At 46.8% G+C, this 13,019-nt stretch overlaps 2 protein-coding genes across 2 annotated transcripts in view; one reads left to right on the top strand and one right to left on the bottom strand.

Moving 5' to 3' along the window:
* flncb (filamin C, gamma b (actin binding protein 280)) overlaps positions 1 to 13,019 on the top strand; it is a 63,289-nt gene that overhangs the window by 18,653 nt on the left and 31,617 nt on the right. Inside the window, exons 3-17 of the mRNA XM_059987121.1 lie at positions 502 to 599; positions 805 to 952; positions 1,260 to 1,378; positions 1,582 to 1,659; positions 2,334 to 2,496; positions 3,456 to 3,656; positions 7,441 to 7,578; positions 7,822 to 7,948; positions 8,792 to 8,928; positions 9,181 to 9,374; positions 9,896 to 10,009; positions 10,218 to 10,361; positions 10,888 to 11,011; positions 11,356 to 11,516; positions 12,297 to 12,387. Of these exons, the coding sequence (XP_059843104.1) occupies positions 502 to 599; positions 805 to 952; positions 1,260 to 1,378; positions 1,582 to 1,659; positions 2,334 to 2,496; positions 3,456 to 3,656; positions 7,441 to 7,578; positions 7,822 to 7,948; positions 8,792 to 8,928; positions 9,181 to 9,374; positions 9,896 to 10,009; positions 10,218 to 10,361; positions 10,888 to 11,011; positions 11,356 to 11,516; positions 12,297 to 12,387 (2,037 nt within the window). The remainder of the gene's footprint in view (positions 1 to 501; positions 600 to 804; positions 953 to 1,259; positions 1,379 to 1,581; positions 1,660 to 2,333; positions 2,497 to 3,455; positions 3,657 to 7,440; positions 7,579 to 7,821; positions 7,949 to 8,791; positions 8,929 to 9,180; positions 9,375 to 9,895; positions 10,010 to 10,217; positions 10,362 to 10,887; positions 11,012 to 11,355; positions 11,517 to 12,296; positions 12,388 to 13,019) is intronic.
* Positions 2,682 to 13,019, bottom strand: part of LOC132403641 (uncharacterized) — a 78,533-nt gene continuing 68,195 nt past the window's right edge. Inside the window, exon 5 of the mRNA XM_059987130.1 lies at positions 2,682 to 3,526. The gene's annotated coding sequence lies outside the window, so the exon portion shown is untranslated. The remainder of the gene's footprint in view (positions 3,527 to 13,019) is intronic.

The following is a 13,019-nucleotide window of genomic DNA, read 5'->3' as shown; positions in this document are numbered from 1 at the left end:
AGAGCCCACCAAGCAAAGGGATGGGTTTGAAAGTGCTGAATTGGCAATGTTGGAAATGTTGTAACAGAGCAAAATACAATTAAAGATAAAGAGAACCAGATGTGAGCTGGCCTGGCACAGCCCCAGCTCCTGCTACGTTACTGGTCATGAGCAGGAGTAGTGATGCTGCTTGCATGCACAGCCTGCAGTTGGGATGATTGGCCATCAATCATGGCATCAGCTTCACTGAGAGCTCTGTGTTAATGGCAGTTTTCTGGGTCCTGGTCCACAGTTACTGCACTTCAGATGTGTATGTGAGATCTTTTATGTTCCATTGTGTTTGAGCAGAATAAAATTACCCAGAACTAGGACAATAGAATGAACTGGTGATGGTGGAAATGTTTGACATCTAGTGGTTATGGAGGTTGTAGTTTTTGGTGTGTGGGCTTTCTCAGCTGCCTGGTGCAGGAATTCCACACTGCTTTGGTTTTTTTGTTTGAATGGAGTTTGTTGTTCCCGCAGGTCTGTGCCCTGACTGGCAGGATTGGGACCCAAATCAGCCTGTGGGCAATGCCCGGGAGGCTATGCAGCAAGCTGACGACTGGCTGGGGGTTCCTCAGGTGAGTCTCTGTATCTGTGAAGATACCACAGAATCTGTGGAGCAGGTTCAGTGGAATCTGTCTCCTATGCATTTTTTAACTTTTGGATCCAGACATCGTTCATACTGAATCAGATCTTTAAATTTATCCTCTTTTTTCCCCCCCCCCACCCCTCTTGCCTCTCACATTTGATCTCTCACCCCGATCTTCTTTGCTCTCTTTGAAGGTAATTGCCCCTGAGGAGATTGTGGACCCCAATGTAGATGAACACTCGGTGATGACCTATCTCTCACAGTTCCCAAAGGCAAAGCTGAAGCCTGGTGCTCCACTCAGGACAAAACTCAACCCCAAGAAAGCTCGAGCTTATGGGCCAGGTAAGGACATTCCTCTCCAAGTGACACCATAATTCCTAGCCCAATGACTATCCAGTACCTTTCTCAACTGTTTCCCAGGATAACAGGTGTTCTGTCCAACTGACCTGTACTAAGGGTTAGTTTTCTGCCTGTTGTATGTCCTTCCATCTAGGGTAAAGGACAGCAGAAGATGAGTCAGGGCAAACCCTTGGGCTTGGGGAATGGTATGTCAACTTGACCATGTCCTTAAATCAGGTGTGAGGGATAGTGTTGTCCTTTGACCTGGTAGGAATATTATTGTGATAGCGCCTCTCATATCTGATTCTAGGTATTGAGCCACAAGGTAACGTAGTCCTGAAGCCTGCAGAATTTACAGTGGAGACAATCAACGCTGGTCTTGGAGAGGTCCTGGTGTTTGTGGAAGATCCCGAAGGCCACACTGAAGAGGTAATGAACGTGCTTTTCGGTAGTTGTTTTCAACAATAGATATTGTTGAAGACCGTCGTTTAATGCTTATTGCTACTTGCTCCGAAGGGTTTATTGTAACTGTTTTTGTGTTGGCATTATAATGTGTACCTTGTGTATGCTGAAGTGGCAGGCCGGGAATAATCCATGCAGAGCAGAATGACCATTTTATTTTCTTTGTACAGGCACGAGTGGTTGCAAACAACGACAAGAACCGCACTTACTCTGTCTCCTACATACCCAAAGTTGCTGGACTTCATAAGGTAACTCTTTGATCAGGTCATCCAGGACGAGCTTCGTCTCAAACTTCATACATCACATTGGCGTGCCCTGTCCTTGAGCAGGGGATGTAAATTGCTCCACTCGGATATTTGGAATTCCTGCTGGGTTTTCTCTCCCCATCGGTAATGTTTGGGAACTACATGCCAGAAGCTCTTGGGTGACGCAAACCCACTGATGACACTTTGGTACATCAGAAAACTGTGCTGCTTCTCAATAATCTGCACCTCAACTCTGCTGCCTGTCCTGGGGTTCTAATTGGGGATTGAAGACCATCTTGACCTTGATAGATCCATTCTGACCCTAGTGTCCTAATTTTTTTAAGAAGGGGTGATGTGTGTCTACATTTTCTACCACCCTTTGTGCCTGGAAGAGTCTCCTGATATCCCATCTTAAAAAGCTCATTCTGGTTTCTGTGCCTTGTTTTCACCAAATCAGGGGGAGTACCTTGCAAATACGTCATTAGCTTCTTGGGTTATCTTCAAACTTGGTCAGATCACCTCTTAATGTTCTAAACTTAGTGCAACCATTCCAGGTCAGATTGCAGCTGTAGATCCCTGTACTCCATATGAATGGCTGATAGGAAGATGGGCTTATTGTATTGTGGTACACAACAGTCAAACTTACATTAATGCTGCCTTTTTGTGCTCACTTCCAGGTAACAGTTTTATTTGCTGGGCAGCAAATTGACAAAAGCCCTTTCAAAGTCCAGATCGGCATGGCTCTGGGTGATGCGAACAAGGTGACTGCTCAAGGCCCGGGTCTGGAGCTGAATGGGAATGTGGCCAACAAGCCAACCTACTTCGACATTTATACTGCAGGTGAGTTCCAGGGTGAAGGCGATAAGAGGGAAGGGCAAAGGGCCTCCCCACTCCATCTACCTATCACCAGCTTGGTTCTCCTTTCCTCTCTCTCCACCTCCTTATTCTGCCATCCTTCCCCTTCCTCTCCAGTCCTGATCATGGCTCAACATGGTGACTGTTTATTCATTTCCGTAGATGCTGCCTGACCTGCCGAGTTCCTCCAGTGTTTTGTGTGCGTTAATGAGATGATGTTTTAATTTTAAAGCTTTTTTTTTGGAGTAAATATCTTCATTCAATGGAAGGGTGACTCTGCAGGGAAAGAAGCCAATAGCCTACCATGGTCCATCTCTGGTTCAGTTCTTAGACCTTCTCAGTTTTAGTTTGTATGCCACTTTTCCATGTGAATGTAATAATTGGTTCTCCATGTTTACATCCAGTCACCTCTCATGATTTTCGAATGTTTCAGTGTAGTGTGCTCCTGCTCCCCAAGACTTTTACCCTCTCTAGTCCTTTTGCCCATCATTGTGAATTGGTAAGCTTAGTTTACTGACCCACTTTCCTGAGGAGTTCTTTTCTACTCTCTTGAACAAAGCCTTTTGAGCATCTCTTTAGGTCCCCCTGTAACCTGCTTTTCTTGGTGTAGAACAAATCTAGCCCGTGTCCCCTCCATTTGCAGAGGTCTCTTTCCCCCATTGAGTCTTCCTAGTAAACCATCTCTGCTTTTAATGTCCTTGTTCTCTAAGACCTGTTCAGCGGAGGTTTGTAAACTTTCATCAGACATTCATGTTCTTGCATTTGCTATCCTGTTTGGAGTCTGAAGCTTGGGACTGGGAAGGGGTTGTGTTGGGTGACCAGGTGTGTCTAGAGACCCTCCTCTGATTCCATTGCATTTTAACATTGATGAAGAATGGTAACTTCTGCCCAGTGTGGGTTGCTGTTGTTGAGAGTGTACTGACAACAGCCCCTTTACCCTACAGGTGCTGGATCAGGAGATGTTGGCGTTGTCATCGTTGATCCCCAAGGCCGGCGGGATACAGTGGAAGTGATTCTGGAGAATAAAGGAGACAATGTTTATCGCTGCACTTACAGACCTCTACTCGAAGGTCCTCACACCATCCATGTGACTTTTGCTGGAGCCCCAATACCCAAGAGTCCCTTCAATGTGAACATCTCAGAAGGTAAGGTCACAACACACTGCTCCTGGGCTCTTCTGGTCAAGGAACCTTTGTCCTGCACTCCATTGCTTAGCTTTTTTATCTTGAGAGGGAGGTTATGGGAAAAGTGACCAGAGGGGAGGTTAAGAGGTGGGGAAACAATCATACCTTTGGTGAAGTGGAAGGAATGTGAACACGAGGGTATGGGATGGGCAAGGAGTAAGAATGTTTAGGGGTGTGGGAGCTCAGAAGTACAAAGTATAATGGGGGGTAATTGAATGTCTGTGGGCCAGTGTCATGATAGAGATTGTAAAATGAGTGGTTTGTGAAGTTAGAGAGAGTGGGCTGGGTGAGGGGCCCAGGCAACAAATTGAAGGCTGACACTTTACAAGTAGTGACACTTGTTAATGCCACAAATGCAGTCAATTGTGATTTTAATTTTTTTGGTTGGGGGGGGGGGGTGGAAGACAATAATCTTCTGAATGGAGCCTGTGGGTCACTGCAGTAAAGCTCCCACGGGCTGTCTGAGTGTGCGTGTATGTAAAAGAACCTTCATTTCTAAGGCGTCCTTTCGCAAACCCCAGAGTGATTCAAAATGGTTTGCAACGCATGAAGTCACTGTTTTAACGCGGGGGCCACAAGTCACGGTAACCAGAGTGTGTTTAATGTCTTTTTGTTTTTTGCATATGATGTTGATACAGTTAACCAGAACAAGAAGGGAGAACTTCAAGCAGTGCTGTCAAACATTTTGACATTCTCGAGTGGGTTCCAGCATGGAACTTGAAGTTTTGTTAATTGACCAAGAATAGGCAGTGTTGACCTTGTAGCTGATTGAATAGAAACGCCTCGTTGCTGATCTGATCCTGTGCCATTAGTTATTCTCTATTCTGGGTTATGGTCAGACGCTAATGGCATGATTCTTTAGCACTGTTATTGAAACAAATGATTATCATACTCTGGGGAGAAATCTTGCTTTGCTATCAATACAGATTCCGTTTGTAAGGTATTTAGTTTCCTACCATAAATGAACCACTTAGATATTGATTAAATGACTACTGATATGGTTGGAGATCCAGTTGAGCAGACATGAAGATGCTGCCAGCTTCCATGTCAATAGGCAAGCTTTGCTTCTAGCCATTGGGCAACATTAGAATGAAGGAGCACATGTTTTTCTTTCCCTGTGACCTTGAATAGCCCACTTGTTAAATAAAGCCTGCTCTGAACAGACAATAAATTTGTGGTGAGCAAATGGATCTCGTGGGGGTTGTTTTTATCAATTTCCTCATGCATGTTGAGAAAAAAGAGCTTTTGTTCTGTGGGGTGTCTATCTTGTTCACAGCTTTCCAAAAGATAAAATGACTGGACAGCATTTTCAGAGCGGATTTAGTTTCTCGGGGTCACAATGGGTGGCGAGGGCACTCTCCTGGTTGGAGAGGGAACAAGCTTGGGTTTAAGGCAGGGGTTCCCAACCTGGGGCCTACAGATCCCTTGCTTAACAGTGGTGGTCCATGGCATTAAAAAAGGGTTGGGAACCCCTGCTTTAAGGAGGGGATTGGTGGTTTGAAAGTTTCCAATGCACAGTTAATGAATTGGTAACATTGGGGCCAATCTGGAAGGCTATTTACTACAGAAAGTCAAGATGAAGCAGGACTAGCTGTGTTCTCCTTGAAGATGAGGCTGATTATACTGGGGCAGTAATGAAGGTGCAAGATTGTTCTGACCATGGTCTGTTGGGAGTTGGGTGTGCTCTGGCAGTCATTTGGAGGCTGAGACTATGAAAGTGGTTTGGAAGCTGGGGCTATGCTGTAGTAAAGCAGAGACTGCGTGGCACTGGGCACTGCAGAATCTTCTCTCCACTCTAAGAATGTGCCTGGTTGTTAGACTGGAGAGCTCGGAGCGCCAAGATACTCCCCCAACCCCACTTTCATGGAACTGCAGGAAACGGCACCGAGCTCTGCCACTCAACACCGTATGTTACATCTCTCTCATCTTTTCTTCTTCATGTTCTGTGCCCGGACTGACTTCAGGACCCCCCCCTCCGGCCCAGGCTGCTACACCAGCTCCAATTATGATTGTTCCTCAGTCCATCCGCACCCCGCCGGCAGAGAAGGCAAAGAAAGCGCCACCCCCTCCTCCCAAACCCAAACGACCACGTTAGTATTGGCCTGAGCTGAGTGGTTGCCTGTGCTTCTGTCTGTACCAAGAGTTATTGGTCCTGCTTGTCTGACGGGTGCTAGTCACGTGTCTGAGGGGACTTGAGCTGTGTGTCTGACTATACCTGTGAACAGTGTGCCTCTGTCTGTACAAGAAGTTGCTGGTCGTGCCTTCCGTGCATGCGGGTACTGGCTAATGGGCCAGTCCCTTCCCTGGGATGGTCATTGGCCCCATGAGTCAATGCAAGTCTTACGTGGGCTTGCGTGGTTAGTGGCTTCTTATTCCTGGTCTTTACTAACTCAGTCATGAGATGTAGTGCGATTGTTCTGGGGTGGGCAAGTTGGCTGCCATGTTCTGCTGGAATGGCTCTGCACTTATGCAGTTCTTGAGTGGAGTGGTTTGTTAATCACCGGATTATTCTGTGCATTCCTTTTTTGAGAACTGTTTCTCCAACTTGATGGAGGTTGGGTCATGTGATTAAATCACAATCAATTAGTCAGTGTGCAACAGAAAATCAGGCCCTTCCCCCCCCCCCCTCCCCCAGCTGGTCCTTGCCAATCAAGATGCCCATCTGAGCTACTCATATTTGCCCATATTTAGCCCATGGCCTTCTAAACTGTTTGTGTCTGTATGCCTGCCCAGTGGTTATTGTAACCTGCCTGAACCACATTCTCTGACTGCTCATTCCACAAACATGCCATCCTTTCTCTCAGCAATATAAGAGTGGCCCTCGGGTTCTGATTAAATATTTCCCCGTTCACCTTAAACCTATCCACTTTAACTTTTTGAATTCCCCATCTCTGGAATGAAAGAGTTCATTTGTATACTTCGAAGATCACTTCTGTCTTTTATGCTTCAGGGAAGAAAGTCCTAGGCTGTCCAACCACCTCCCTATAATTCAGTCCCCCACATTCTGGCCATGTCCTTTCTGCACAATTTCCAGTTTAATAGCATCTTTCCTGTAGCAGGGCAACCTACACTGGACATAATAATCAAAGTCTGCCCAGCATTCTGTACCACCACACAACCACCTGCCCACTTTTACATTCAGTGCCTGGCTGATGAAGGCCGGCATGTCAAAAGCCCTCAACACCTTCTGTACCTGTTCCATTTCAGTGAGCCATGTACTTGTTGGAACACAAAGTTCCTCTATTCTCAAGTCCTACCTTGATATGACTTCCTAAAATCCAGCACCTCACCCATGGCAAAAATCCATCCCTCCAAGCACTTTGCTGATCAAGACCCCTCCCCCCCCCCCCCCCCCCCATAATTTTTGATAACATGCTGTTTGGGCTTTGTACATTTTCCTGTCCTGGACAGGAAGATGGTCTGTCATCTGTATGTGGAGAGGTTGTCCCTCCCTGGGCCAGTGGTTAGGAGCAGGATCCCTTGCTGACTTCTCGTATTTCTATCCCAGCATTGTGGGCAATGTCCAGAAACCCGCTGTATCAGAGCCGAGCCTCTGGCCTGAGGCAGAGTTTGTGGCAGAGGTGGCTGCTGGTTTATTTGCTTGCTAAGCTGGCAGGATTTCCGATTCCTCTTGCAACAGGAGTCCTGTAGATGTGGGAATGTGATGTGACTGTAGACTTGTGCTGGAGCTTTCTGTGCGTGCGATGTCCTGACATTAACCTGAATCACGTGTGTTTTCTGCCAGCGTGCAATCCCAACGCATGTCGCGCCTCGGGGAGAGGTCTGCAGCCCAAAGGAGTGCGGGTTAAGGAGTTGACCGACTTTAAAGTCTTCACCAAAGGAGCTGGCACTGGAGAGCTGAAGGTTGTCATCAAAGGACCCAGTAAGTTGGCTGGTAGGGATTGTGCATCCAGCTTGGCTGGGGACACAATATCATTTGGGGAAGGGATGGGAGGAAGTGATCCCGGGTTAAGTGGTGGAACACATTTCCTGTGTCTGTGGGTCGGTTCTGGACTAGTGTGGATCACTCTCTTTTCAAACTGCTCTCCACTATGCACCCCACACCTATCCAATAGAGGATGAGCAATCAGCAAACGTCACTCACTGGCCTCCATCTCTCTTTCAGAGGGCACAGAGGAGCCTGTGAAGGTTCGGGATGTCGGCGACGGTGTCTACGAATGTGAATATCATCCGATGATTGGAGGCAAATATGTAGTGACCATCACCTGGGGTGGTTATGCTATTCCAAGAAGGTGAGTCAGAGTTAGCAAAACATACGCCAAATGGAGACAGAATTAACTTGGTTAACTACAACAGAGGTTCTCCCTTCCCTGGTTCCAGTTGTACTTGCCTAATGTCCTGTAGGACAGGGGTTCCCAACCTTTGTTATGCCATGGACCCCTACCATTGACTGAGGGGGGTCTCTAGACCCCAGGTTGTAAATCTCTGATCTAGGACTTTAAACTTTTGGTTTTAAGGAATTTAACAACACGTTGGACAGGACACTCAAATATCATAAGACACAGGGGCAGGATTAGGCCATCCTACTCATAAGTCTGCCCCACCATTCCATCCTGTCTGATTTATTATCCTACTCATCCCCATTCTTTTGTCTTCTCCGTGTCACCTTTGATGCCCTGAGTAATCAAGGACCTAACAACCTCTGCTTTAAATATCCCAAATGGCCTTCACAGCTGTCTTTGGCAATGAATTCCACAGATTCACCACCCTCTGACTGAAGAAATTCCTCTTCAACTCTGTAAATGCAATGTTAGCATTCATTTCAAGAGGACTAAAGTATAAAAGCAAGGATGTGAAGCTGAGGCTTAAGACATTGGTCAGACCACAATTGGAGTACTGTGAACAGTTTTGGGCTGCTTATCTAAGGAAAGATGTGCTGGCATTGGAGAGGGTCCAAACAAGGTTCACAAGAATGATTCTGGGAATGAAAGGGTTAACATGTGTGGAGCTCTGGGCCTACACTCAAATTCCCTGCTTTTTTTCAGTTTAAAGCCATTGAACCTTTTCCAGTGTTAATTGAATGTAAGCTGCATTGTTGGGTGTGTGCATACTGACCTGTGCGTTGCCTCCCTTAGCCCGTTTGAAGTACAAGTTGGACCTGAAGCTGGAGCTCAGAAGGTGCGAGCCTGGGGACCAGGGCTGGAGACCGGTGTGGTGGGGAAGTCAGCAGATTTTGTTGTGGAGGCAATTGGCACTGAAGTTGGGACACTAGGTAAGTGCTGTACCTTCTTGGGATAGTTGCGAAGGTCAACATGAGTTTGGATCCAAGCACCAGCCTGATTTTCCTTGTGCATCTTCTTTCGGTTCAGTCTGTATTTGAATGATGCAGAGATGAGACTCTTGACAAGATAACAGGTGAACTGTTTCTGCGTCTAACAGGTCTTGGTGTACCTGCTTTGGAGATAGGCATCTGATGGCATGCGATCTCCGGTCTGAGAGCTGCATTGTAATCTTTCTCTCCCAGGCTTCTCCATTGAAGGTCCGTCACAGGCGAAGATCGAGTGCGATGATAAAGGGGATGGCTCGTGTGATGTGCGATACTGGCCTACTGAGCCTGGTGATTATGCAGTGCATGTGATTTGTGATGATGAAGATATTAAGGATAGTCCCTTCATGGCTCGCATCCTGCCAGCAAACAACGACAGCTTCCCAGAGAAGGTGAGTGTAGAGAGCTGGATGCTGACTACAGTGGAACTGTGCACATCCAGTAGTTCTGCTGTCCCCCAGATCAAACAATATCCTGAGCGGTGTAGGTCAGGGCACTGACTTTTAGTGTCAACCTATTGGCTTTAGAAGAGTGCAAGAATATGACTGGAGGACAAAGGGTTAAAATTCTCAGGAGGATTGCATTATCTTGGCTTGTAATCTCCTGAGGGGTCAGGTCTAGCTTTGACTACTGTTGTCCAATCCTTTGCCTGTACAGATGCTGCCCTCCTCTAGCACAGGGGTTCATGACCTTTCTTTATGCTTTAGACCCCTACCATTAACTGAGGTGTCTGTGGACCCCAGATTGGGCATCCCTGTCTAGCTGCTTGCTTGCTGCTTTTTTTTTTTGCAGACCTCCATCTGTACTCTCCTGTCTCCAAATTCATGGTGCTCTGCCTTCTCATTTAGTTCCCGCTTGTCTCCGTAGCTTGTTGTGGATAAGGTAATACTCTTGTTTCGATCCTGCTCTCCAGGTGAAGGCTTTCGGCCCGGGACTGGAACCAACAGGCTGTATCGTAAATAAACCAGCTGAGTTTACAATTGATGCTCGAGCTGCTGGCAAGGGGGAGCTCAAGATCTATGCGCAGGTAATGCCTTGTACTTTTGGTCTGGGGGAGGTGGGAGGCAGCCTTGATGGGAGTGGGCTTGCTGATTTTTAAATCTTAAAAATTCAGCACAGGTCGGCACGGGGTGCGAATATTCTATTTAATTAGATTTGAGGGTCTGTTTAAGAGACAGATTGATCATTCTCAACTGAGCTGGCCAAGCTTTCAGTTTGTTTCTGTGCCTTTCTAGGATGCGGAAGGTGTTCCCATTGACATTCAGATCAAAGATAACCGGGACAACACGTTCTTCTGTGTCTACGTGCCGCAGAAGCCCATCAAACACACCATCATCATCAGCTGGGGCTCTGTCAATGTCCCGAACAGTCCTTTCAGAGTAAGTGGGGCGTACAGGGGAAAGGTGGTCGTATGAATGGCCTTTTGAACCCAGTTGGAGGTTCTTGGGAAGGGATTGTGGGGTGCTAGAACTAGAAACCCGGAGATTCTTCCTGATGAAGAATGGGAGGAGCAGGTGGTTGGTGGTATCAGTGGGATTGGGTATTGGAGGGGTTGGAAGGGTTGGCAATGTTAGGAATGGGTCATTGCAATAAAAGATAAGTGTGATAAATTGTTAAATCAGGAGAGGGAGCTGATGAGGTAATGGGCTGAAGAGACAGTGGTGAGTTTGGTGTTGCACACTGACATTTACCCGTGTTATATAACTTTTATTGTAACTGAATATGCTTAAACACATGGATGAAAGGAAAATGTGGGAAGGAAGGGTTAGATTGTGGGGTTGGTACCATGAAGGACCTTCATTGTTCTGTGTGAACATTGTCCCTCTAATTCTGTGCTGCTGCTTTGCCGTTCACTGGCTTGTGTCATGAATTGACTGAAGTAACTTCCATTTCACACATTCCCAGGTATCTGTGGGTGAAGGCTGTCACCCAGACAAGGTGAAGGTTTATGGGCCAGGAGTGGAGAAAACTGGACTTAAGGCCAATGAGCCCACTTACTTTACGGTGGACTGCAGTGAGGCTGGACAGGGTGAGTTTCTGGGAAAATATCCACCCAGTTTCCTCCTTGATATTTAAAGAGGAAGGGGAGTAACGCAAGCCAGTCAGTCAGAAGCTGATAGTAGGGAATCTAGTTAATAACTATGGTAAAATTGATTTATACTTGGAAAACATGTGGGCTAACAGTGAGCTGATTGATTCGGATTTGTTGAAGGCAAATCATGAAGGTTGTAGATTTGGACAAAGACATTTAACAACTGCTGCAACGTTACTGATGGTTGGCTTGGCCTGCGGTATCGTAAACCGTGGGCATGACTGTCTGATTGTGTGCTGGGCTGTCTTCTGTTGGTCTCATGCTGCCCTCTCCTCTGACAGGTGATGTAAGCATTGGCATTAAGTGTGCGCCAGGGGTTGTGGGACCAGCCGAGGCCGACATCGACTTCGACATAATTAAGAATGACAACGATACCTTTACAGTGAAGTACACCCCCCCAGGTGCGGGGCGATACACCATCATGGTGCTGTTCGCTGACCAGGTACAAGATGTTGCTCGGACCTTGTTACGTAATTGTGTGCTCAGTTGCATTCTCAACTGCCTTCTGCTGAAAGGGTTGGTGATTGTCTTGTGAAGAGTATTCTTCCAGCCACAGGGGAAAGAAAAGGAGGTCCTGCAGCCTTCAACATGACCAATTTAAAGCTGTAATTCCTGAACTGTCCGTTTCATAGCAATGAGGATAAATAGAAAGCAATTCTGTCTGAAGAGGGGTTGGTGACTCTGGATGGTGAAATGTGGGGTGCAATCCAGCAATTTGGGGAAGAGAAGAGATGGAGCTGCTCTCTTTTGTGGCAGAACAAGGGAGTTATTGCTTTAAAAATAAAGTGGATTGCCCATGTAAGCTGGAGCTGAGGCAATGTGTTGTCACTGAAGTATGTGAATCTTCGGATCTCTGGGCAAGTGAAGTATTTGAATACTTTTGAAAAGTGGTAAGAGGATAAAAGCGGGTAGGGGGAACTTCTCAAGAATGCAGTTAGGTTGGTCATGATCTCAGTGAATGGTGGGGGTGAGTAATGGACTCAGTCTACTGCACCTTGTGGGATTTTCATGTAAGAGGCATGGATGGGATGGTGTGTACCTGGTTGGGTCACTATTGTGCACTGTCTGAGAATCTATCCTGTGCAGTGCAGTTGCTTAGGACCTTTTGAGTAGAATGCTGAAATATCTTGGTCTTCCTGTAATTCTTTCTGATGTATTTTCTCATCTCCCAACTATGCCTTTTGCACTCTCCCTAATCACGTCCTGTCCAATTTATTTGCAGGAAATTCCCATCAGCCCATTCCACATCAAAGTGGAGCCGTCACATGATGCTGGGAAAGTCAAGGCTGAAGGTCCTGGACTGAACCGGACTGGTGAGGAAAGCTGACTGACTATGAGGGATGTGCTCACACTGTAGGTCACCCTCCCAGACAGTCCTGAACTGACTGGTTTGAATAATCATCTCCTAGTCACGGGAGCAACTGATGTGGGTGGGTGGGGGGGGGGGGGGGGAAGAAAATAAATCACTGGGTCTTCGAAAGTCAGCCTTGCCTTCCCACTCCTCGTAAGTGAGAAAATAAAAAGAGAAAAGATTGCTTGATAGCTAAGGTGGAAAATTCTGATGCAGCCTCTGGAGAATCTGTTCAACCAAATTTGGCAATACTATTTTTTTCCTCCTCTATTTATTGTTGGTTACTGAGGGCAGTTAATAGTAACAAATTGGGTTCTGATAATCCACAATCTTTCAAGGCCAGTGGATCAGGAGCTTCAAAGTGGTAAGAGTCCACAAGTCCAACTCTAAGTCTGACCACCGTGCTCAGACTTCGCCTGGTGACGAGGGCTTTGAAGGCATATTAACCCTCACATGGAGCGTAGGTGGGAGTCTGACTAGTGTGGAAGATGTGTGCAAATGCATATGTAAATAGATATGTGCAGGAGGCACACACACACACCCTCCCCCCCCCCCCCCCCCCCGGAGGAACTCAGCAGGCAGGCCAGGCAGCAT

The sequence above is a fragment of the Hypanus sabinus genome, chromosome 13 (genome assembly GCF_030144855.1).
Source record: "Hypanus sabinus isolate sHypSab1 chromosome 13, sHypSab1.hap1, whole genome shotgun sequence".
Taxonomy (NCBI): Eukaryota; Metazoa; Chordata; class Chondrichthyes; order Myliobatiformes; family Dasyatidae; genus Hypanus; species Hypanus sabinus.
This window is presented reverse-complemented; position numbering and strand designations above follow the sequence as displayed.